This window comes from Terrapene carolina, unplaced genomic scaffold (assembly GCF_002925995.2).
Source record: "Terrapene carolina triunguis isolate 2854851 unplaced genomic scaffold, T_m_triunguis-2.0 Scaffold179, whole genome shotgun sequence".
Taxonomy (NCBI): Eukaryota; Metazoa; Chordata; order Testudines; family Emydidae; genus Terrapene; species Terrapene triunguis.
This window is the reverse complement of record NW_020664530.1, coordinates 6,669,767-6,693,554: the sequence shown is the minus strand read 5'-3', so window position 1 is coordinate 6,693,554 and position 23,788 is coordinate 6,669,767. Positions and strand designations below refer to the sequence as shown.

Sequence of the window (23,788 nt, the reverse complement as noted above, 5' to 3'; positions counted from 1 at the left end):
CTGCCCAAAGCCGGTAGCGCTCGGGCAGCTCAGCTCTTAAACAGAGACGAATAGTCAAGGTAGGGAGCACAGCAGCTGCCGCCGCCAGAACCCGGGAGGGGAAGTGCCTGGCCGGTGGCGCAGGGTCTGGAAGCATGGGGGCTGCCCGAAGCCGGTAGTGCTTGGCCAGCTCGGCTTTAAACAGAGCAGAAGAGTCAGGGTAGGGAGCACAGCAACTGCCGCCGCTGGAGCCCGGGAGGGGAAGTGCCCGGCCAGCGGTATTTTTCCCGGACGCGTTCGGCTTTTTGGCAATTCCCCCTGGACGGGGGTTTGATTACCAAAAAGCCGGACATGTCCAGGAAAAACTGGACATATGGTAACCCTAACCAGGACCCATTTCTGCCTCCTGCATTGACTTTCTTTTGTAAATCTGAACAAGTTATTTAATTTCTTTGTGCTTTAGTTTCTCCATTTATAAAGACTTGCCTACATCGCACCTCATCCTGTCATGCTTGAACATGATTCTGAACAATAAATAATATGATACTGACCCCAAATGAAGGGTCAGCACAGACCAGAAAAAACTGTCTCAACACTGTTTGCTAAATGGGATATATCCCTGCTGGGAACAGGATTTAATCACAGGTAGGTGGCACAATGCTGAACACAATTACAGCTGATCTGAACTGACTGCTAGGTTGTGATCAGCAATTGTCTCAACTGTTCAAAACTATATTCAAAAACTATAACAGATGTAGGCAAGCCCTTATAGTGAAATAATCATTTATCCCACCCACTTCACAGTGATGTTGTAAGGACTAACCCATTAATTTAAATAAAACATTTTGAGAAATTTCGCTGAGAGTTGCTATAGAGATGCAAAGTATTATTATAGATTTATTATCATTTTCTGTGGTTAAACTCTTTTTGTTGGCTGCCATTTCAGATTTTTTCCCAACAGTTATTCATTTAATATGTTTTCCAGACAGTGCAATCACTATGCATGATGCTTTTCAGACATGTATGAAAATAGGGTCTGTGCCATAAAGGTCTACACTGCAATCAGGAGGTGTGATGGCAGCACGTGCACTGCTAGTTCAAGTAATAATAGCAGGGAAGTCATGGCAGCATGGGCAGCTTCACAGGCTAGCCTCACCTGGCCAGGAGCCTGGGTACCTAAAACTAGGTACAGCGTCAAGCGTCTGCCACTTCCACTTCCACAACTACTATTACACATTTTATCTAGAAAAGAGCTAGGTTGAGTGTGTCTGCATCTCCTGATGGGCGTGTAGACACACCCTAAGGATCAAAGGAGTCGATTCTGAACTATGACACCAGTGTCATTCAGGAGTAACTCCATTGTAGTCATTGTTATTCTGGTTTTACATTAGTGTATATGAGATCAGATCTGATCCTAAATGATAGCAATACAGTAACACAACAAAAATGATAGTCTCTGAGAAAAGAGTGAGAGAGAAGAAGACAGAGCAAACAGAAAGGGGATACTACTTTTTGGATGGCCTTGTTTTTGCAGAAAGCAGAAGTATCACCTCCTAAGATGTGATAATGATGGAGAGACAATTTTTCCTTTAACAAAATAGTGTGTTCCAACATGCAAACATTTCCACACACATTTACGAGACTTAATATAATAGACAGTAATGGCTTCTTTGGACTCAATGCAGTCTATCATGAAAGCCAGTATATTTGTAAATAATACATCTTAAAAATAGCCTAAGACAGTGCCTTAGAATTTCAAGCTATTAGGGCCTATCATGTAAAGTGTAAATACATGTTGCACATTTACAGCAAAAAAACCAACATGGATTTGTCAAGAATAAATCATGCCAAACAGACCTAATTTCCTTCTCTGACAGGGTTATTGGCCCAGTGAATAAGGGGGACGCTCTAGACGTAACATATCTTGATTTTAGTAAAGCTTTTGATACAGCCACACATGAACAAACTAGCAAAATGTGATTTAGATTAAATTACTATAATGCTGGTGCATATCTGGTTGAAACACTGAACTCAAAGAGTAGTTATCAATCATTTTGCTGTGAAACTAGTAGGATGTTTCTAGTGGGATCCCATAGAGGTTAGCCCTATGTCTGGTACTATTCAATATTTTCATTAATGACTTGGGCAATGGAGTGGAAAGTATGCTTATAAAAATTGCAAATGACACCAGGCCAGGAGGGATTGCAAGCACTTTGGAGGACAGGATTGAATACAAAACAACCTTGACAAATTAGAGAATTGGTGTGAAATCCACAAGATGAAATTCAATAAATTTATGTGGCAAGTAGTACACTTGCTTAGGAAGGAAAACTCAAATACACAACTACAAAATGGGGAATAACTGACTAGATGGTAGTACTGCTGAAAAGGATCTCGGGGTTATAGTAGATCACAAATTGAATACGAGTTTGCCATTGCAAAAAAGGCTAATATCATTCTGGATTGTAGTAATAGGAGTGTCATATGCAAGACATGGGAGGTAATTGTCCTGCTCTATTTGGCACCGATGAAGCCTCAGCTGGAGTATTGTGTCCAATTCTGGGCACCACACTTTAGGAAAGATGTGGACAAATTGGAGAGAGTCCAAAGAAAAGCAACAAAAATGATAAAAGGTTTAGAAAACCTGACCTATGAAAAAAGGCACATTTAGTTTTGAGAAAAGAAGACTGAAAGGGCACCTGATACCAATCTTCAAATATGTTAAGGGCTGTTATAAAGGGGACTGTAATCAATTGTTGTCCATGTCTACTGAGGGAAGACAAGTAGTAATAGGCTTAATCTCAACCAAGGGAGAAAATCTTCATGAAAATCTTTCTAATTATAAGGGTACTTAAGCTCTGGAATAAGCTTCCAATGGAGGTTGTGGAAACCTCATCATTGGAGTTTTTTAAGAACAGGTTGGACAAACACCAGTCAGGGATGGTCTACATTTAACTTGGTCCTGCCTTAGCGCAGGGAGCTGTACTTGATAATGTCTCAAGGTCCCTTCTAACTCCACATTTCTGATTCTATGAACAACAACTTAGGAAGAGTTGTTGCTGCAATGAACAGTGGCCACATAAATTATAAGTACTATCTTGCCTTTACTTGCTGGACTCTGGGTGGTGGTATAGTAGTGTTGGCTTCAGTTTGATTACCAGAACAATCCTACTATTTCTACAAAGCACCATGACCCAGGCTAGCACTATAGGACCATGCTGCTCCCGAGGGTTGCAAATAGCAGTATGTGTGTTCATTGGCTGTGGGTTGGGTCATATCCCTTAACCTGCTGATTATGCTACTATGGAGTCATAATTCACTGGCTGAGATGGTAGCTGGTCCCCACCCTCTAACTCTCTTGAAAATTAGAATGCAATTTTGCCATCCTTCTTTGTATTGAGTTAAGATGATGGCTTTCTATGCTCTCTATCCTCACTAGCAAACCTGTAAAATAAATGGCTAGGTTTGGACCCATGTCCCTGTGCACTTAAAAATGTTATGTTTGTTCATCTGCAAATCAATTGTTCCAGAAAGCACAATCATTGAACTTTCTATTCCCCCGGCCTAATCAATATGATTTCTTTTACCACTTTTTATTCCATCAGCAATGGATAGTGATCACAAGCTTTCTGCTTGCTACAAGGATCCTCTGAAAATATTAGGTATCCCACATGTATGCCCTTAAGTTGAACTGTCCCTGAGTTACAAAGGAAACTCATTGTGTACAGCAAGAAGTAGTCATGTTTGTTCACCTTGTCATATTCAGGTGGTTAGTGTGACCTTGTATATGGCACATGTCAAAAAATCCAATGTTATTTTTAAAAAGCCAATAAAAGAATTTTTGGCTATGGGGATTTTAGAAACATTTTTCTGCCTGTGAAGCAACATGGTGAAAGCATTCTCCATACCAGAGAGGAGCTAACCAAAATGCCTGATTCTAAAAACTGAAAGAGAAATCATGCTGGATGGGTGGCTCTCAAATAAATGCTGAACTCCTTATATGTGTAAGAACCCCAGCATATTGTTCTCTGTGTAGAAATCTCGAGGTACAGAAGATGTTATGCCTATAAAGACTTTAGTGCATAAAAATACAAGGAAATAATAAAACAAATAGTGATTGTTTCCATTGGCAATGGCAGTAACTAACTGTCCTCAATTAAAAATGGTTTTGCATATACTGCTCTTTGTCTTCAGCACAAATTACTTTTTCCTGTGGGCAATATTATACGTTGATAGCCCTCAGAGCCTATTTCTGCTTTTACACACACAACACACACACAAATACTTTGCCTCTTCTTCTGTTTGCAAGAACCACAGGGCAGTATATGATAGGGTTCATTAACACTCACCCTATCAAGGGGGGGCCTGTAGCCCAGTGAGCCACCTTATCTCTGTTATATTCACCGCTTTGCATTATATTCTGCTTTATTATATTCAGCTGTAATGCAAGGAACCTACAGGCTTGTATCCTATAAGACATTGGCTTTAGCAGTTAGCATGAGGCTTGAGGCCTACGAGCTTTGGAACAGACAACCTTAAGTAACTCATACATTTTGGGGAACTGGAAGTAGAGTGTAGGGGGGAATTTTGTCCATAATGACATCAGCCAACCATAGAACATGAACTGACACCAGCTTCTGGAAGGTTCTGGATGGAACATTCGACCGCAAAAGTCCCATGGCAACGAATTGATGTATATGATAATGGGGTGAAATCGTAAATACACTAACCTATAGAAGAAGGACACCTTAACACTGGTAGGAGAGGAAATACATATGCATTAGACATGGTAATGTCAGCATAACATATTATAAAAGTGGCATCCCAGGGCAGTAGGAGAGAGAGATGTAGCCCCTGGGAGGGGCCAGAATGATTGCCATTGGTGAGGATAAGGAAGGTGAAGGTGATGAAGAAGATAATGGCTAACATTTCAGGTTGTTCTAGAAGGGATGTGTGAGTATGGATGTTCAGATTTACTTTCTGTATTATCTCTATCTACCTTACTGAGTTAGAGTGTGTGTGACTTTGCTAAATGTATTAATAAATTATTTATTTGTAAATACAGAAGAATTCCTATAGTGTGAGTGTTGCACCTGTGCAAATCGGGGTTCCCAACTATATAATAATTTTAATGATACTGGGCCTGATCTCGGACAAGAACCAGTCAACCCTCAAAGTGATAGATCAGGACACACACACACACACACACACACACACACACACACACTTTGCCTCTTCTTCTGTTTGCACGAACCACAGGGCAGTATATGAAATGACTGAAGAGAGCCGTAAGAAAATAATTAGATACTAAAAGGAAAAAGGAAAAAAACATATGCAATTACTAACAGAGATAGTAAAAGAAGAAGAACTTCTTACCCCAGGCACTCACTTTGAGAGACAATGAAAAAACATTTAAATAGACTAGTTGTCTACTGGAAGAGAAGTAAATATGACAAGACATGCCAGCAGAAGCACATAGAAAAAGATGTTCCTGGGTGAAATGTCTTTGTGCTCATCTTGGCAATCAAACTACATTCACCTTCATCTTTAAATACATTTTGCAGCACAATCAATGCCTCAGAAAGTATTTTGATGGAACAACAGGCTATAAATTTCTACAACACAGTAGAAGGAGTATCTCTGATGAAGTAAGAATAATAAAACATAGCATCTGAGGACACCTCAGTCTGAGGAACAGTTCCAGACTGATGTGTCAGGAGAGGAAGTTTTTGGGAAAAAATGATAAATTAAACAGTAATAAATCACCAAGTAACTCAAATATGAAACTGCAGAACTATTAACCATGATATGTAAACTATCACTTAAATCAGCTTCTGTACAAGATGACTAGAGGATAGTTAATGTGACACCAATATTTTAAAAAGGCTCCAGAAGCAATCAAGGAAATTACAGGCCAGTGAGCCTAATCTCAATACCAGGCAAATTGGTTGAAATTATAGTAAAGAACAGAATTATCAGACATATAGATGAACACAAAATGTTGGAGAAGACTTTACACAGCTTTTGCCTCACCAATCTATTAGAACTCTTTGAGGATGTCAACAAACATGTGGACAAGGGTGATCCGATGGACATACTGTACTTGGACTTTCAGAAAGCCTTTGACAAAGTCCCTCACCAAAGGCTCTTAAGCAAAGTAAGCTGTAATGGGATAACAGGGAAGGTCCTTTCATGGTTGAAAGACAGGAAATAAAATTTAGGAGTAAATGGTCAGTTTTTATCATGGAAAGAGGGAAATGGGAGGGCAGGGTTCCCTAAGGATCTGTAATGGGATCAGTGCTGTTCAACATAGTAATAAATGATCTGAAAAGAGGAGTAAATAGTGAGTTGGCGAAGTTTTACTCTATACAAAATTACTCAAGATAGTGAAGTCCAAAGCGGACTGTGAAGAGTCACAAAGTGATCTCACAAAACTGGGTGATTGGGCAACAAAATGGCAGATTAAATTCAATGTTGATAAATGTAAAGTAATGCACATTGGAAAACATAATCCCAATTATACATACAAAATGATGGGGTCTAAATTAGCTGCTACCACTCACGAAAGAGATCTTGGAGTCTTCATGGATAGTTCTCTGAAAACATCTGCTCAATGTGCAGTGGCAGTCAAAAAAACTAACTGAATGATAGGAACCATTCGGAAAGGGATAGATAAGAAGTCAGAAAATATCATAATGCTGCTATATAAATCCATGGTGTGCCCACACATTGAATACTGTGTGCAGTTCTGGTCATCCCATCTCAAATATATATATTAGAAATGGAAAAAGTACAGAGAAGGGAAAAATGATTAAGGATATGGATCAATTTCCATATGAGGAGATTAAAAAGAGAGGAACTGTTCATCTTAGAAAAGAGACGACTAAGGAGGGTATGATGGAGGTCTATAAAATGATTAATGGTGTGGAGAAAATGAATAAGAAGTACTATTTACCCCTTCACATAACACAAGAACCAGGGGTCATCCAATGAAATTAATAGTCAGCAGGTTTAAAACAAAGAAAAAGGAAGGGCTTTTTCACACAATGCACAATCAACCAGTGGAATTCATTGCCGGGGCTGTTGTGAAGGCCAAAAATATAACTGAGTTCAAAAAGGAATTAGACAAGTTAATGAAGGCTAGGTCTATCAATGGCTATTAGGTAAGGTGGTCAGGGATGCAATGCCATGCTCCAAGTATCCTTACATCTCTGACAGATGCTAGGACAGGTCAACAGGGGATGGCCTACTTGATAAAATTGGTCTTTCTGTTCATTCCCTCTGAAGCATCTGGCATCAACCATTTTCAGAAGACAGGATACTGGGCTAGATGGACCATTGGTATTTCCCAGTATGGCCATTCTTATATTCACTTATAAAATGCTTTATATATTTGCAAAGTGGTGCATAAGCATTAACTAAAACAGTCTCACAACACTAATGTGCAGATAATAGCATATTAATGTTGTTACAGAGGGCAAGATGAGACCAGGGTTAGCTGATGTTCCCAACAGCAAGTCAGCAGGCAGAGCCAGGAGCAGAGTTTAGGACAACCTAACTCTGTGCCCTGTGGTGAACCAGGAGAGGATATTGACCCACAAGAAAATGAAACAGCATAATCTCAGTCATGGTAAGGACATAAACGGAGCAGGACAGAAGGAAGAGGAGAAGGGGAATTTTATAATTACACAACCTTATAGTTCCTTTTGCAGAGAGCTTACCTCTGAAGAGAACTCTATTAAATTTTAAAAAGACCATATTAATATAGATGACTAAAACTGAGCACTCATATAACAGAGCTGGTCTAAAAAGAAAAAACAATTTAAGGAATGTAAGTGAAGTTTGTTTTCCATTTAATAGTTTACATGGACCAATTTTCCAATGTTTCATATAATTTGAAAAAAATATATAAAATATCAAAAATATTTGTATCAAAATTACTATAAAATGTTTATGAAGTGTAGTTGTAGCCATGTCGGTCCCAGGATATTAGAGACAAGCAGGTGAGGTAATATCTTTTATTGGACCAACTGTCTCTCTCACCAACAGAAGATGGCCCAATAAAAAATATTACCTCACCCACCTTCTCTCTCTCTAAAATGTTTAGTTTACTGAAAACTATTTTCTTACATATTTTGACTAAGATATTAATAAAAGTGTAATGAAAAATATCAATAATTACATTTTTTGCAAATGTTTTGTTTAAAAGTCATTTTCAACTAAATTTTTTTTGTACAAAAAATTGCAACCAGCTGTATGATATAGCACTGTTCATCCATATATCTCAAAATGTTATGCAATGGCAGGTAAGCATTTTTCTCACTTTTATAGATAAGAAAACTGAGGCATAATAAGGTTAAGGTCAAAGACAGTCAGTAGCAGATGTGTGACTAGAACCCCAGTCTCCTGATAGATGCTCTATTTACTGAACCACACTGCCTTCTTTTAATAATGTTTTTAAGCTAATCCTATATAGACCTGTGCAAATATGTATATTAGAAATGAAATAAACATATTTGGACTTTTCATTGTGTTCATAAAAAGGAAAAGGAAATTTACTATAAATGAAAGATAAATTATTTTTAATATACATGCAGCCATACTTTCTGGATCTGGAAACCTCTGAGATATCATAAACTAAGCCAAATCTGACCTGCTCACCAAGAAGGAAGATCTGCAAAGAAAGCTCAGGATTCTACTAGAAGTAATGTAAGTGGGCACTTCTTTAGGAATGCAATAAAACATGTATGGTTTTAAAATCAGCCTTTAGAAGTAACAGGATAATGACTGCCTCACTTTCCCCCCCTAGAAAGGTGGATAATGGCTCTTTCATATAATAGGCAGAGAATACTTCTGGAGGGAATGAATAACTGTACTCCCAAACAAATTTGTGAATGTGCTGTTACAATTATAATATTAAAAGTCAAATTCATCATTCTTTCTTAAGGAGGAATGCTAAGAGTCACTTAGTCTTAAGACTGTTGTTCTGCTTTCCATTGCAGTGCTCTGATATGCACAATGTTATAGCTAACACTATATGGTTTCTGGGAAACATCAAGGTAAAATCTGGCATGATCCATTTGGAGATATCTGAGTGAGCTCGGGAAGCAAGAGGAGGAGACAGTGAACTGGGGAATTTAGCAAAGACCAGTAGGGTTAAAGAAATTTCATGAGAGAAGCAACTAGAAGAGCAAAGTGTGATTCAGATAAAAGCAGGACAACTAACATGATGGTCATGGGAGCTACCGGGAAACTCAGAGTTGTTTGAGAGGGTTAGGAAAAAGCATAGTAAAAGGAGCTCAGAATGGATGGGGAATATTATAATTTAACATCCAGGATGACTTCTAGACCAAAGCTAAACCTAAATATAAGGGTCAAAACACCTTTTTGCTTTTCCGTTAGAAACCTTTTACTTAGGGGTTTATAGGTTACTAGCCTAGACACTTCAAAACTACAGCCCAATGGCTAAGAGGAGGTAATTTTTTTAATGGCAAAACGTTTTTTTTAAAACATAAACCATTGGCTTCCCATTTACAGTGGGTGTGAATGTGTGAAAGTATTAGCTTGGCTACCACCCACTGGAAAACCCATTGCAATGGAGTGGATGAAAACCAGGCTGGTCATTTTGCCAAAAAGGTGATAGTGAGGAAGAAGGGATCATCCAGCAGCCCCCTGAATCAATTAAGGGTGGAGACCTGTGGGCACCCTTCCCAGAAGACAGCAACAGTGAATGGAAGCTGAGGCCTGGGCAAGGCTGGGATCAATTTCCACTTCTAAATCCATGGCAGTGGAAATTTTCCTTTTTTGGTTCACTCATGAAAGAAAATGGGTGCGCATCTAGCATTCCAGATCTGCTAACATCCAAAGATTAGGGGTGTTTAGATCTAGCATCTGAGGTTGGACCCATATCTAATAATTATACCATATAATAATTTATGTTCAATTTTTTTTGAGCTAGTTTACCCATAAGTCTTTTTTAATATCTGTATTACAATCATTTTATGCTTATAATTATAAAATCAGCCTCTTTAGCTGTTAAAATGATGTAAAAATAGGTTTTGTTGAATTCTTGGAGCCACCGTATAATGATTGTTTACACCCAGGCATGAAACAATAATTATTCTAGTACAGCAGTAACTCTGTTTTATGCTTTTCATATGCCTGCAATCACCACATTCTGCCTCCACAGGCAACATGAATGAAACTGGCATGCAGCACCACCTGATCTGGTTCTGTTCACTGCTTCTGTGCTTTCAGCTCTCATGCTCTGCTTGTGTGCTTCTGATTTCTACAGCTCCATAAAATGACAGACACACATTCATTCAGAACGCTGCAGCCTTCCTCCTTTCAGCCAACTCTCCTCTGCGGATTAAAGAAAGAACAACAGAACCAGCGTACACTCTCCTCTGTGCTTCATATATAGACATATATGGCTCCTAAAATGTTCTCCAACCGCACGTGATCAATTTACAGTGTGTGTTATAGACTGCTGACAATGATGGATGAAGTGATATAGCTGTATCATTGTACTATAGTCTACTAGGATAGATGTATGTTTTTGTACTGTAAATCACTTTCTTTGCAAGAAACTGAAATTGCTGGAATCTTCATTCTCAGACAAGGAATCCAGCTCCTGCTCTGCTGTTTCTCCCCATCCCTGACTGATGGGACTGGAAAGAGCATGCCACTCAACCTCCTTCATCTGACTACTTGGAAATGGGGAAACTTCTCTCTCTCTTTCACTCACGACCCCACCAACTGAAAGAAACTGTGGGCACCAGGAACTCAGATCATATCTGAACATTTTGGATGTGCTTGGTAGTAGAGATGTCATTATCTGCTCATAATGAAAGTTCCCCCCACGGAAAAAAAAGGGAGAGAAAGGGACATACCAGAAATGTACTTCTCAAACTGGGCTCCACGGGCCCCGCTGATCAACTCCTCCCCCTCCCTCCCTCAACTCCTCCCAGCACCTCCTGCTCGCCAGGGAACAGCTATTCAGCGGCATGCAGGACGCACTGGGAGGGAGGGGGAGGAGCGGGGACAGGGCATGCTTGAGGGAGGGGGCAGAAAGAGGTGGGGAAGAGGAGGGGCAGAGGTGGAGCAGGAGCAGGAAGAGGTAGGGCAGGGCCTGGGGCTGAGTGGGCAGTTTGGGGGTCTGCAAAAATTTTTAAATCAAAATGGGGGTCCTTGGGTTGCTAAAGTTTGAGAACTGCTGATCTATGCAATAAAACCCATCTATTTTGTTGGTTTTGTTCTAAACATAAATATATTATTAAGATGGAATTAAGGTTGTATGAATTTATCACTTTATGCAGATGTTGACAGTAATAAGTACTTGTATTACAGTATTACCAAGGTCAATGCCCCTTTGTGCTAGACACTTTATATACACATACTAAAAGACAGTCCTTTCTCCAAAGAGTTCACCATTTCAATAGGCAAGACAGAAATAAGGAAGTATTATTATCCCCATTTTACCTGACAAACACACACACAATGAAGGGACTTGCTTTAGGTCACAGAGGGAATTTGTAGCAGTCAGGAATTGAACCTAAATCTCCTGAGTCCCAGTTCAGTGCCTTCACCACAAGATTATCCTTCTTCACGTCACACAGACTGTTAGACACTAGCTCTGAGAACCAGCATTTACACCCTAATGGTAGCTGGCCCTCTCTAAGTCTGTAGTCAGGGCTGGTGCAACCACTTAGGCAAACTAGGCGGCCACCAAGGGCGCCTAGTGGTTGAGGGTGCCTAAAAGCCCGCTCAGGCGAGGAGGTGGAGTGGAGGTGAGCTGGGGCGGAGGGGGGTCAGGGGGCGCGGGGAGGGGAACCACAGTAACAGGCGGGGCGCACAGGGGAACCGCTCCCCGCCCCAGATCACCTCCACTCTGCCTCCTCTGCTGAGCACACAGCTCCCGCTCTAAGTCTCCTCCAATCGGTGCCGCAAGCCTGGGAGGGGAGGAGAATTAGAGCGGCGCTGGCGTGCTCAGCAGAGGAGAGCTTGGACAGGCTCCCTGGGCAGGGTTAGCTGCTGTGGGGGGGGGCTCCCCGGGCAGGGTTAGCTGCCGCGGGGGGGGGGTGGGGTTGGCTGCGGGGGGGGGGGCTCCTCAGGTGGGAGGGGCGGGCGGGTGTGGTTAGCTGCCATGGGGAGGGGGCGCAAGGTGGAAGTTTCGCCTAGGGCGCGAAACTTCCTTGCACCGGCCCTGTCTGTAGTACATCTATAAATGTATTTATTACACATTGGGGTAAGATAGTAGCATCTTGTGTATTTTTGGACTCATTCAGGCAAGTTGCCCAGTTATTTTGATCAAATGTTTTTAATTATTTTTCATTAAGACACTGAAAAAGGCCTGTAGGCACGGGTGCCAAAATAATTATTTTTAAGATGAAAAAAACAGGCAACAAAAAGTATCACACTTCCAGACACAGTCTTTCTTTTCTATTTTACTAGTTTTATCCATTGGAGCCCTGTTCTGCTGAGCCTCTGCTGGAGGCTTTTGAGAAATCTTTTGATTAATTTACCATTGCCAGTCACTGGAATATCCACAATCCTGTTGTCACAGCATCTCTCTTACACCAAGCGGAAGGGCTATAGGGTTGTGTCCTGTGGGATCATGCACAATCCCCATTGCTAGGACTGCCTGTTGAAATGAATCTCTTATGGGGATATAATTTAGTGTGTTTGCTGAGATGAAACTGCATTAGAAAGAGAGTAGAGCACATAAAAATAGAATAAAGAAAACAAAGACGAGTTCTGATCTGAAGAGACTACTGAGCTGGCCTCACTCAGCTGACTAGTGTATTGGTCCACAGTAGAATAATAATAATACCTAACTCTTATATAGCACTTCCCGTCCATAGATCTCAAAATACTTTACAAAGAGAGTGTTTTGAGAACACAATAGGCAGCAGGAGTGTTCAGATTCAATATCAGAAGCATGAGGAGACAATTAATAATGCAAAGCATATGTAGATAATGTGTTTTCAAACTGCTGTCACTTGTGGACTGGTATCCCTTCAGACTGAGAGGAACTAATGAAATCCTGATAGGGAAATAACATTTCCTGTAGAGAAGGATCTTGCCAAAACTGCATTTTGCTGCAGAAGCCACTGCAAGAATTCACTTTTCTGTATTAATAGCAATAATACATTAGGACAGCTAATACACCTCTACCCCGATATAACACTGTCCTCGGGAGCCAAAAAATCTTACTGTGTTATAGGTGAAACTGCGTTATATCGAACTTGCTTTGATCCGCCGGAGTGCACAGCCCCGCCTCCATGGAGCACTACTTTACCGCGTTATATCCGAATTCGTGTTATATCGGGTCGCGTTATATCAGGGTAGAGGTGTATGATATAATTCAATACAATATATTAATGTATTTTGACTAGCTTTTAAAAACTTGTATCTAGATATCATAGTGGTTTGCACTTCACAGGTTAGACAGATTAGAATTACATATAAGAAGCATAGTGGAGACACAAAGTGGGTGAGATAATATCTTTTATTGACCAACTTCTGTTGGTGAAATAAACAAGCTTTCGAGCTTTCACCAACAGAAGTTGGTCCAGTAAAAGATATTCTCTCAGCCACCTGTGTCAGACCAACACGGCTCCAACACTGCAAGCACATAAGCAGCATCACATACAATATTTATAACTAACGCTATCTTGTATAGTACCTGATCCATATTTATGGGTGTTTTCTTCTGTTACATATAACATTGCCTAGTGTTTTTGTAATCCTGATAGTGAATAAAGGCCTGATTCTCTACTGCCAGGCAGCTCGCGTATCCTTTTACACCTGTGCAAAGTAAGAGCAAAAAATGTGCAAAACACTACCCAGTCAGAATTCTCCATTCACATGTACTGGTGACAGCATTTTACACCTACTTTTCATTCACTTTGCATCATCCTGAAGGTGAAAGGCAGGATAGAATCAGGCCCTAAGTGTTGTCATCCCCATGACGTAAAAGATTTAGTTAAAACTGAGATGCTGAACTGGGTTTTCCTGATTTTCTACCTTACCCTTAATGATATTTTACAATAGGACTGGGAGACTTAATTTGGTTTAATTGGACACTAATATTTCTGAAGTGTATTAAGGGAAAAATTCATTGCCATGGACAAGTATCTGATCAAAACCATGGGCAAATTCCTGGCTCCAGTCAAGTCAATGGGAGCTTGACATTTATGTTAGTCGGGACAGGAAAAACACAAGAAATACACAATTGGAGGTTTTCTCTTTTCCTTTTCTGGGAACCATACTACAGTGATTATATGTAAAATCCCTTGATGGGGGAAGTCACACAAGTTTTCTAAGCCGTGGTCAGAGATGAATTTCATGTCATGTTACATTTAGCAAATGATAAGGCAATCCTCCAAAAAATAAACAGAAGGAAGAAGGAAAACATGAGTTCCTTGGCAAGTCATTGAGCAGAGCCAAAGAACAAATAGTTTAGAGGAGAAGAAAAATTATTGGCATCTCCCCTATTCACAGATAAATCACTGCTATACTGTGTGTACAAACTATTACTGGTATTATGCAAACAGTGCAATAGGATTCTTTGTTAATGCCTGTATTAAGATTGTCTGCTTATACTCCCATTTATCCAAAGCTCCACATTATCCAAAACCCTTCCTTGATTCCCAGCACCAGGGCCGCCCAGAAGATTCAGGGGGCCCGAGGCAAAGCAATTTCAGGGGCCCCTTCCATAAAAAAAAGTTGCAATACTATAGAATACTATATTCTCGTGGGGGCTCCTGTGGGGCCCAGGGCAAATTGCCCCACTTGCCCCCCCCCCCCCCGGGCGGCCCTGCCCAGCATGAGATACAATGGAGTGGAACCCCCCTGCCAGGACTTGGAGGTGGAGGAAGACGAGTCCCTGGCTGCGGGGAAGACCACCCTGGTGCTGAATAGCTCCTATGGCAGCATAGGGAGCCCTCTGCAGCCCCACTGTCACTGGAGTGAGCGAACAGGGCCCTGAAAAGGGAGTTGAGGATGGCGTCCTGCAAAGCTGCAAGGCCAATGACACATGATCTTCAAGCGCAAGGTGCAGAGAAGGCTGTGGCTCTGGTGGGGACCCTGGTGGGGCACAGCAGAGTCTTTCCCAGCGGTCGGTGCTCTGCCCCTCCAGAGCCGCAGCCTCCTCACTGCACCGTACACCTTCAGAGACAGTGTGGCAGCGGTCCTGAGGCCGTGCAGGGAACCCTCTGCAGCCCCAGTGCCATGTCAGCAGGGTAGAGCAGTGACTCCTGGCCAAGACTGCAAGGAGGAAGATGATGATGACGAACCCTTGGTTCTGGCAGAGGCCACTGTGCTACCTAATGGCTCCTGCTGTCTCAATAAACAGAACTCCTGATTAACAAAGTAAAATCCATATCCACCATGCTATTTGGGGATCTACTGTATTACATGCCAGACTTGAAAACATGAGATAGTGTTTCCCTGAACAATATGTAGGAGCAAGATTTTATAATTGTACTATGAGAATTAATGTATGATTTGATTTTATCCTGCCCGCTACCCTTTTTGAATAGCAGAAAGGAATGACAGACCAGAACAATCCTTATGACTGATTATGGTCACCCTTTTGTTTTAGGATAAGTTATAATGTCTACTATGGTTTCCTATATGTATTACAAATCAGGCACTCTAGTTAAATATACATTTCTTTGTTTTAAGGTTTTAGTAAGTAAGAGACAGGATCTTGTATTGTGTCTATGTTAAGGAGATTAGAGGAACGTTGAGGGCCTGAAGCCCCAACGTGAATTATTTTAGTTATAAGATTTAGCAAGGCTTGATTTACAATGTATTCTGCTGAATATAAAATACTGCTGTCTGTATACCTTTGAAGGTTTCTGTAAGAGATTGTTTGTGTGAATGAGGAATGCATGCATCAATAAAAGATAAGGTGTGAAAGCCATCACAAATGTCCAGATGGTCAAGAAAAAGTGAGAGACTTGGAAAGACCAGGAGACAATCAGAAAACATCCATTGTATCTGATGCTAAACATGTTAGCAGCATTGACGACCTCAGAGGTGAGGCAGGCACTCCTGAAGGCGAGACAACAAATAGGAGATAACGATGGGAAGCCCGATAATAACAATCACATGATAACAGCAGAAAACCCCAAGATTAACACCATTTAAGGACTAATGATTACAGGATGACATTGCAAAATGCATGGACTCAAATGGGAATTTACAACTATAAAGCTGGGGTGTTTTGCCATGGAACTCTGGGTTCAGTCCTGCAAAGCCTCAGAGCATTGGATCGCGGCCAACAGAGCCCAGCTCCACACTCGTGCTCAATCTAACTGGCCATTAGACTGACTCGAGCTACAACAGACTGGTAACTATAAACATCAACTGGCAGGACTCTGTGTGTGTGTGTGACTGAAAAGCATATGCTAACTGTTGTATTTTCAATAAATGCGGCGTATTTGCCTTCTCCTCTATAAAAGATCCCATGTGCTTTGTATAGCATAACAAACACACCAACAGGTCTTTCAGAAAGATTCAACCTGTATGGTTTGCAAGTACAATGCTGTAATGAGACTAAATACAGTAAACTGACCCGCAATTTAATATTCCTAACTAGTTTTTTTTTCAGTTCCTATAAAGCATGCCATTGTTTTTCTTTATCTGAAACCAAGGGCAAAATTCTGTGTAAGAAAATGCACAGATTTCAGTTGGATTTATGCATGCATTTTGGAAGGCAAAATTTCATCTTGTGGTGTTGGTCTTATAGGCTCATAAAAAAGGCAAAGTTAACAATTCACTCGTTGTAAACCATGAACATCAGAAGGCTTTTACGAACTTTTATAATTAATTCATGCCCACAAGCCAGTCTTACATCTAAGTGCTAAAACTTGCCCAGGGGTGCATGCATACAACCCCCTTCTGATGCACATGTGAGCACTGTGCATGTGTCTCAGGGCAGAACGCAGCCACAATCCGGCCACTTGCCCCAGCCTAGAAATGATGCAGGATCCTTTACATTAAAAGCACAAGAAGGCCCAGCATATTTACTTCTTTGCAAATTCTCCTCGCTATGCTAAATTAAACAGAATAATAACAGAGACAAATCATACATTAGAAATAGTTCAAAAACGGCCAGGAGGAGGGACTAGAAAAACGAGCGGTGCAGTATAAATTCACTAGCACTAAATTACAACAGAATACTTATGGAAATCCACATGCATGCCAAATGAATTACTTAGCAGCAGCACCATAAGAAAATATACTAAAATGAATTCATGAGTCTGAGGCACTTAAAATAAAGGATAACATTTTAAATGCCCAGCCATTAGTTTTGTTTGATACCCGTTTTAATTGCATCTATCATAATGAATTAATTTCACCATCATGCAGATATATTATGTGCTTGCATTTATAATCCAGTCTTAGTTAAGTGCCAGTAAATGGATACTTAAAATCAAATGTTATCAGAAACAATTACTGTACCCATTATGTCTTTGAAATGGCAAGTTGGGGGCTTTCTAAAATGTACTTTCTTTCTATACCATTTTACTGATACGGTAGAAAACTTGCTGCAACAACTAATATTTTTGCTTGCATCAGGGATAAATTAGCTATAGCTTGTTAAAATCGAATGTTTATACACCAGTGTGGTACTGTATCAGAAAGTTATAGAGCAAAAAGATAACCTAGTGACAGGCATTAATATTAATAAAGATGTATGGCTCTCTTGGCACAGCCATCTTATTGTGAAGCTCCTTTTCCCACTATTTGCAAGGTGGCGGGTTGCACACAATATTCCAGCTTGATCTAAAACCGAGGTTAACTGAAGAAATCAATGGGCCAGATCTTGCAGCCCTTATTCATGTAAAGGTCTCACTGATTCAATAGGAGTTATGCCTCAGTCAGGGCTGCAGGATATGGCCTCAAGTAATTTACTTATTGCTTATATTGAGCAATCCTTCAATCAAAGCCATCTTGTTACATGATTAGCCTCCCTTTTCAGAAGCACAGAATTGACAGAAATCTCTCTCATTACAAAAACTGATTTAAGTAACAAGCAACCCATAGGCTAAACCTCCTAGGAAAAAAATTACAATGATATATTTATCTACCTTTCTGTAACCTTTCACGAGCAGCCACAAGAAGAATTAAATAAGTTAACTGCCTGAACAGGTTACCTCAACATCGCACCTGTTGAATTGTTCAATTAATGTGGAACTCCAGCAGAGATGGTAATTAAGTGACATTTCACTCTCAGCCTACCTGGGGTGTTCAGCAGCCTTGACATCTTGCAGGAGTAGGAGATGTACTGCTCACAATATTCAGCACTACTGGTGATGGCAGAGATCTGATCCATGGTGGCACTGTAATTGAGCTGTAATACAGAGTATTTTTCCGGGCCGTTGCCTACCACTGAAGTCTGCATCTGCAGATCATGATACACAGTTGACCACACTTTATCCTCTAGAAGAAAAAAAGTGAAGTAAAGAAAGAATTAATGAATGAAAGAAATTGGAAGTGAGTTAAAATAATTATAGTTTTTGACGAATAATATTGAAATTGTAGACAGTGTCTCTGCAACAGGTGTGTGAGTGTGCGCATGCACAAGGGGGGTGAGAACAAATGGGGCTTGTGCATGGTATTCACAAGATATTATTTTACTTGAAATAGATCAACAATATGGGACAACTTGACTGCACTGAATGCAGGAAACCTTGATTGGATTCCTTGTTCCTGTTTGTCGCTGTGCTAGGTGCTCTGTAAGAGCAGCATGCTTTACTTGTGGGTGGAGACTTCCTTGAGTGATGACAGTCATAGCGACCCCTCTGACAAATGAAGATTAGCTTTGATCAGAACTGGATTAAAAGAACATGAGGCCTGAGGCTACAGAGATCTAGGGATTCTTATTGCAAGGAAAACATCAAGTGTACACAGTATTACTGCATTCCAGGCTGCCTGCATGCACAAAGGTAGTATTATTTTGTGACATTGTGACATCAGAGATGCACTACAGTATAATGTGATTACATATATCATAATGTTTGACACAACAACAGCAAAATATATTAGATACTACAGGAGTCAAGGGCTTCATATAGTTTGTTGGTCCTGGGCTATAGTGCCGATGACCCAAGATTGTCTCTGCTCTGGACTTGATGAAGTTTTCAGAGCAGTTGGTGGCTGTGACACAGATTTCAAGGGTAAGGAAGGGTAAAAGTAGGATACATTTTGTTATCTTCACGGCTTCAGCAGGGATGTGAAAAATGGCCAAGGGAAAAAAAAAAGAAACTTGAATCTTTGGTCAGGAGAAACACAGTAAGATAGGTTGCATCTCAACAAGGTTATTAGTGCATTTACATCAGGAACATAAATACAATAGCCTACCAATTGTCTATACATTTAACCACAACTAGTTAAGTGCATATCAAGTCACTAGAGTTAGTATTTCTGCAACATCTGCCTTGGTAAGTGCTATAAGAAATCATAGTGGGGAGATAACCTTAATAGTGAAACAACATGCTTCCTATGTCAGCAGGTTTAAAGTAGCAGTCAAGGGCTTCTTATTGCAGGAGTTTAGTTTAGAAAGGAGATTAAGAAAAGAAATATTAGATTTACATAAAATAATGAGTGGCATAGAACAGGTATAATGTGCTCCTATTTACCATCTCTCAGTAGGACATTCAATGAAGCTGAAAGGTAACAAATCTAAAAGTCCTCAACAAAAATAAGTTTGCACAAAGCTCTCTGAATAAAAATCACTGAGGTTCAAACATCTCCATTAGTGACTGTTTTACTATTCAACTGCTATGCTGTGACTTGGATAAGATGAATTGGTTGTTTCAGTCAAGTCCCAATTGGACAGGTACCAACATCAGAAAACACTATCACGGTTGACATTTATTAGTAGACTTGTCAATCTAAGCACAGCGGCCAAAGACTAAAATAGGCAAGGAGATTAAACTATTGTTCCTAGAGGTGGTTCCTCTAGGTCAGGGTTGAGGAGAAAAGAAAGGCAAAAATATTCTATTCTATTTGGGTATTTATACAGTATTAATCGCTACAGCATGAATGCTTTCCAGAAGTGCATTAAAAGATGTAACTTGTCATGCATAGTTCTGTTTTTCTCCTCAAGGAGAAAATTGACCTCGTGATATTTTTTTTCTATTTATTTTCTCTCTGCTGTGCTATGCACTATTATTATTGAAGGCCAAGTCAAAGAAATGTAGCTTGCATTTGGAATGGACAGTGCTGTGGTTTGAGGCAGTTGTTAGATCCTGTGAGAGTTCACTCCTGACTCTTGGACTGGTCCCCAAGAGAGCTCTGTGTCCTGGGCACACCATGTAGACAAATGCAGTGGACTATTCTATTATGCCAGAGAAGCAGAATTGTTGACCACAGATGGTCCTTGTCTCATAGATCCAAGTAAAAGTTCGCACTGCTGCTGCCTATGCTGAACCTGTTTTCTGCATTATTATAGGACTTTAGTTTTCAGGGAAGACATCTGCCATTTTCCATGAGTACTATATTCACTTAACAGATGTGCTATCCAGTAAACAGAATACATTAAATATAGGAGTCTATGCAAATATGCTTATGATTCATCTGTGCAAATTTCCATCCCTGTTAATGGAATTCGCGTAGCTAAATCCAACATGTGAAGCTGAACATTTAACACAGGGGTGGGCAAACTACGGCCCGCAGGCTGGATTCGGCCCACCAGCCATTTTAATCCGCTTGAGCTCCCACTGGGGAGCAGGGTCTGGGGCTTGCCCTGCTCTGGTGCTCCAGCCGAGGAGTAGTGTTGGGGGCCGCTCCACGTGGCTCCCGGAAACAGCCACATGGCCCCGCTCCGGCATTGCAGCTCCCAGAAGCGGCCGCATGGCCCCACTCCAGTGCTCCAGCTGAGGAGCCCGGCTGGGCGCCGCGCCATGCAGCTCCCAGAAACAGCAGTGTGCCCCCCCCCGGCTCCTACGCATAGGGGCAGCCAGGGGTCTCTGCTCTGCATGCTGCCCCTGCCACAAGCGCTGCCCCTGCAGCTCCCATTGGCCGGGAACTGCAGCCAATGGGAGCTGCAGGGGCAGTGCCTGCAGATGGGGCAGCGTGCAGAACCGCCAGGCCATGCCTCCACGTAGGAGCTGGAGAAGGGACATGCCACTTATTCTGGGAACTGTTGAGGTAAGCACCTCCAGAGCCTGCACCCCTGAGCCTCTCCCCATGCCCCAACCCCCTGCGCCAACCCTGATCCCCCTCCCATCCTCTGAACTCCTTGATCCCAGCCCAGAGCACCCTCCTGCACCCCAAACCCCTCATCCTTAGTCCCACCCCAGAGCCTGCACCCTGAGCCAGAGCCCTCACCCCCCCGCACAGCAGCCCGGAGCCCCCATCCTGCACCCTGAACTCCTCATGTCTGGCCCCACCCCGGAGCCCGCACCCCCAACCAGAGCTCTCACCCCCCTCCCACACTCCAGCCCCAATTCTGTGAGCATTCATGGCCCACCATACAATTTCTATTCCCAGATGTGGCCCTCAGGCCAAGAAGTTTGCTCACCCCTGATTTAACACCATGTTATTTAAAGGATTACCTTAACTACCTGAAAATATTTTGAGCTGTTAGGGCCTGTTTTAAAACCTCCTAAAGTCCATAGAAAGGCTCTTATTGATATCAATGGACTTTGGGTCAACTCCATAGTAACATAGTTATCCGTCACATATGCAATCACTATATTGTGTCAGGCTGTTTTGGATTATGTGGCATCATATGAAGCTACATATGTGTGTAACTCATATGGTGTAACACGCTCTAATCAAATGATCAAGAACAAGGTTAGGTAAAACAGATGGATCCTCCACAGGGAGCACAAGTAGCTAGCCAAATGAGATGAAGTTCTGCAGGTGGTGTAAGATGGTGCTTATCTTATTCATATCTATAGTGTATATCACACACAAGACTACTCTTGCCCCAGAAACTATTGGAACCAATATCTGAATATTGCACTAATTTACCTCCAGGCAGACATTTTTCTTATACGAAGGAGACTTTTAGCTATTTCCTACACAGAAATATAGATATTCCACAACAATGTTGTATTGGAAGATAGGGTGGAAAATTATTTATATAAATTAAAATATACTGTATTTATATCAATATTAAAATAAGGAGTATTTCACGTTCCTATTTTCCCTTTGTGCTAGACCGCATAAGGGAATGTGCTATGCTGTATTCTCACTGACAGGAATGTCTGGTCTCTGGCACAAAGGGATACATATTCACGGCCTTGCTAGAATTCTGAATAGGATATGCCCTACCAGCACACCAGCTGCACTGAGGGCCTCTCTCGAGAGGCCTGGTCCAACTCCAGTTAAGCATAGATTCTGGCTTGAAATGGTTTCTGTTATATACAGGGTGTCCAGTTTGGTTCAATGGCTCTCAGCACCCCCACTGTACAAAATGTTCCAGCACCCCTGCAGTTAAGTCAATGGAAAGACTCTCAAATGACTTTAAAGGAAGGTGGATTGGGCAATGGGTCCCTGAAGAGGGAGTTCTGCTCCCCCACTGGGTTCCAGTCAGTGCAAAATTGAAACCTCCCCCTAAAGGGACTTAGAGAAAGGACCAGGCTTGCAAGCCCCAAAGAACCCAGCTGTGCAGTGTAACTTTCCATGAGGGCTGCGGAAGGAAGCAGCGATAAGAGTGAGACAGAGAAATGCTGATGTGATACATATCAAGGTCTTGTTTGTTTGTATAGTTTAAAAATACTGCTTTACGTGGTAGAATAGATGCCCAATTCTTTGTTAAAAGCATCTTAAAATCCAATCCATTGTGCAGCAAGGGATGAAACTTTACCCTCCCCTGCCCCCACAAATGGACTGATACTTCATCTACAAGGGGCAGAACAGCATCTCATATGAATGAGAAACACTTCTTGGAAATGTTGGGCACTGTGTTGATAAAGATATTGGTCTTTAGGAGAGACAAAAGGCTCAGATCCTTTTTGAAAAATAAATAAATAAATAAACAGGACTGTTAAAATTCCTGGCAGAATTCTATTTTGGATAATTGAATTCTGGCTACCTAAATTCCCTGTGGAGTTTTTATTTGGATTAATTTATGCTTCAATTCCCCTTTCCAAAAATTGGTACGTAGGGTTTGTTCCTAGTGTAAAATGGTGGCCACTGCTCGTCATTAGAGAATGGACGCAATCCTACTAATACAGCCTTTAAACCATTTTGGGATCTTTGTCAGAGGTATAACTACTATTAATATATTATAAACAGACAGCTTTGTCATACTTTCTCATATGCATATCTGCAATGTTCTTTAGAAGAAAAGTTCTGCCTCTTTCTACACTCTGGAAGACTGCAGAAGGCTGATTAGAGTATACCTGGCTGAGTGATTTGGCAAACTATGCTGGCTCCCAAGGCTCAATGGAATGGATTGTTTAGCATTATATGAAAATAAATTACAACACTTCTAAAACTGGATAAACGGCAAAAGAAAAAAGGGTTTTTTTAAATCAAACATTTTTACCATGAGAAAAAAAAGTCATGCAATATAAGATACAAGTCTTCTACACCTCTCAGGCAGAGCCTGGAAAAATATATATCCCTATTCTGGTGGAAGAGATGCTCTACCTACCAGGATGATACTTCACCAGTCTCTTTTTCCTTTTTGAGGTTCCTAGTGATTTATATGAGGTATTCTAGAGCCTCGCCATTTTTGGGTGGGTGTCACATGGTGACTGGACTCTTTAAAAGGGTGACAGACCTAACTGCACCTGTGACTGAGCCTCCCAGCTCAGGCTACAGGGCTTGGATTCTG

At 41.3% G+C, this 23,788-nt stretch overlaps 1 protein-coding gene across 1 annotated transcript in view; it reads right to left on the bottom strand.

The window, feature by feature from the left end:
* LOC112113482 (contactin-associated protein-like 2) overlaps positions 1-23,788 on the bottom strand; it is a 1,103,244-nt gene that overhangs the window by 427,275 nt on the left and 652,181 nt on the right. Inside the window, exon 13 of the mRNA XM_029912066.1 lies at positions 18,235-18,435. Within this exon, the coding sequence (XP_029767926.1) occupies positions 18,235-18,435 (201 nt within the window). The remainder of the gene's footprint in view (positions 1-18,234; positions 18,436-23,788) is intronic.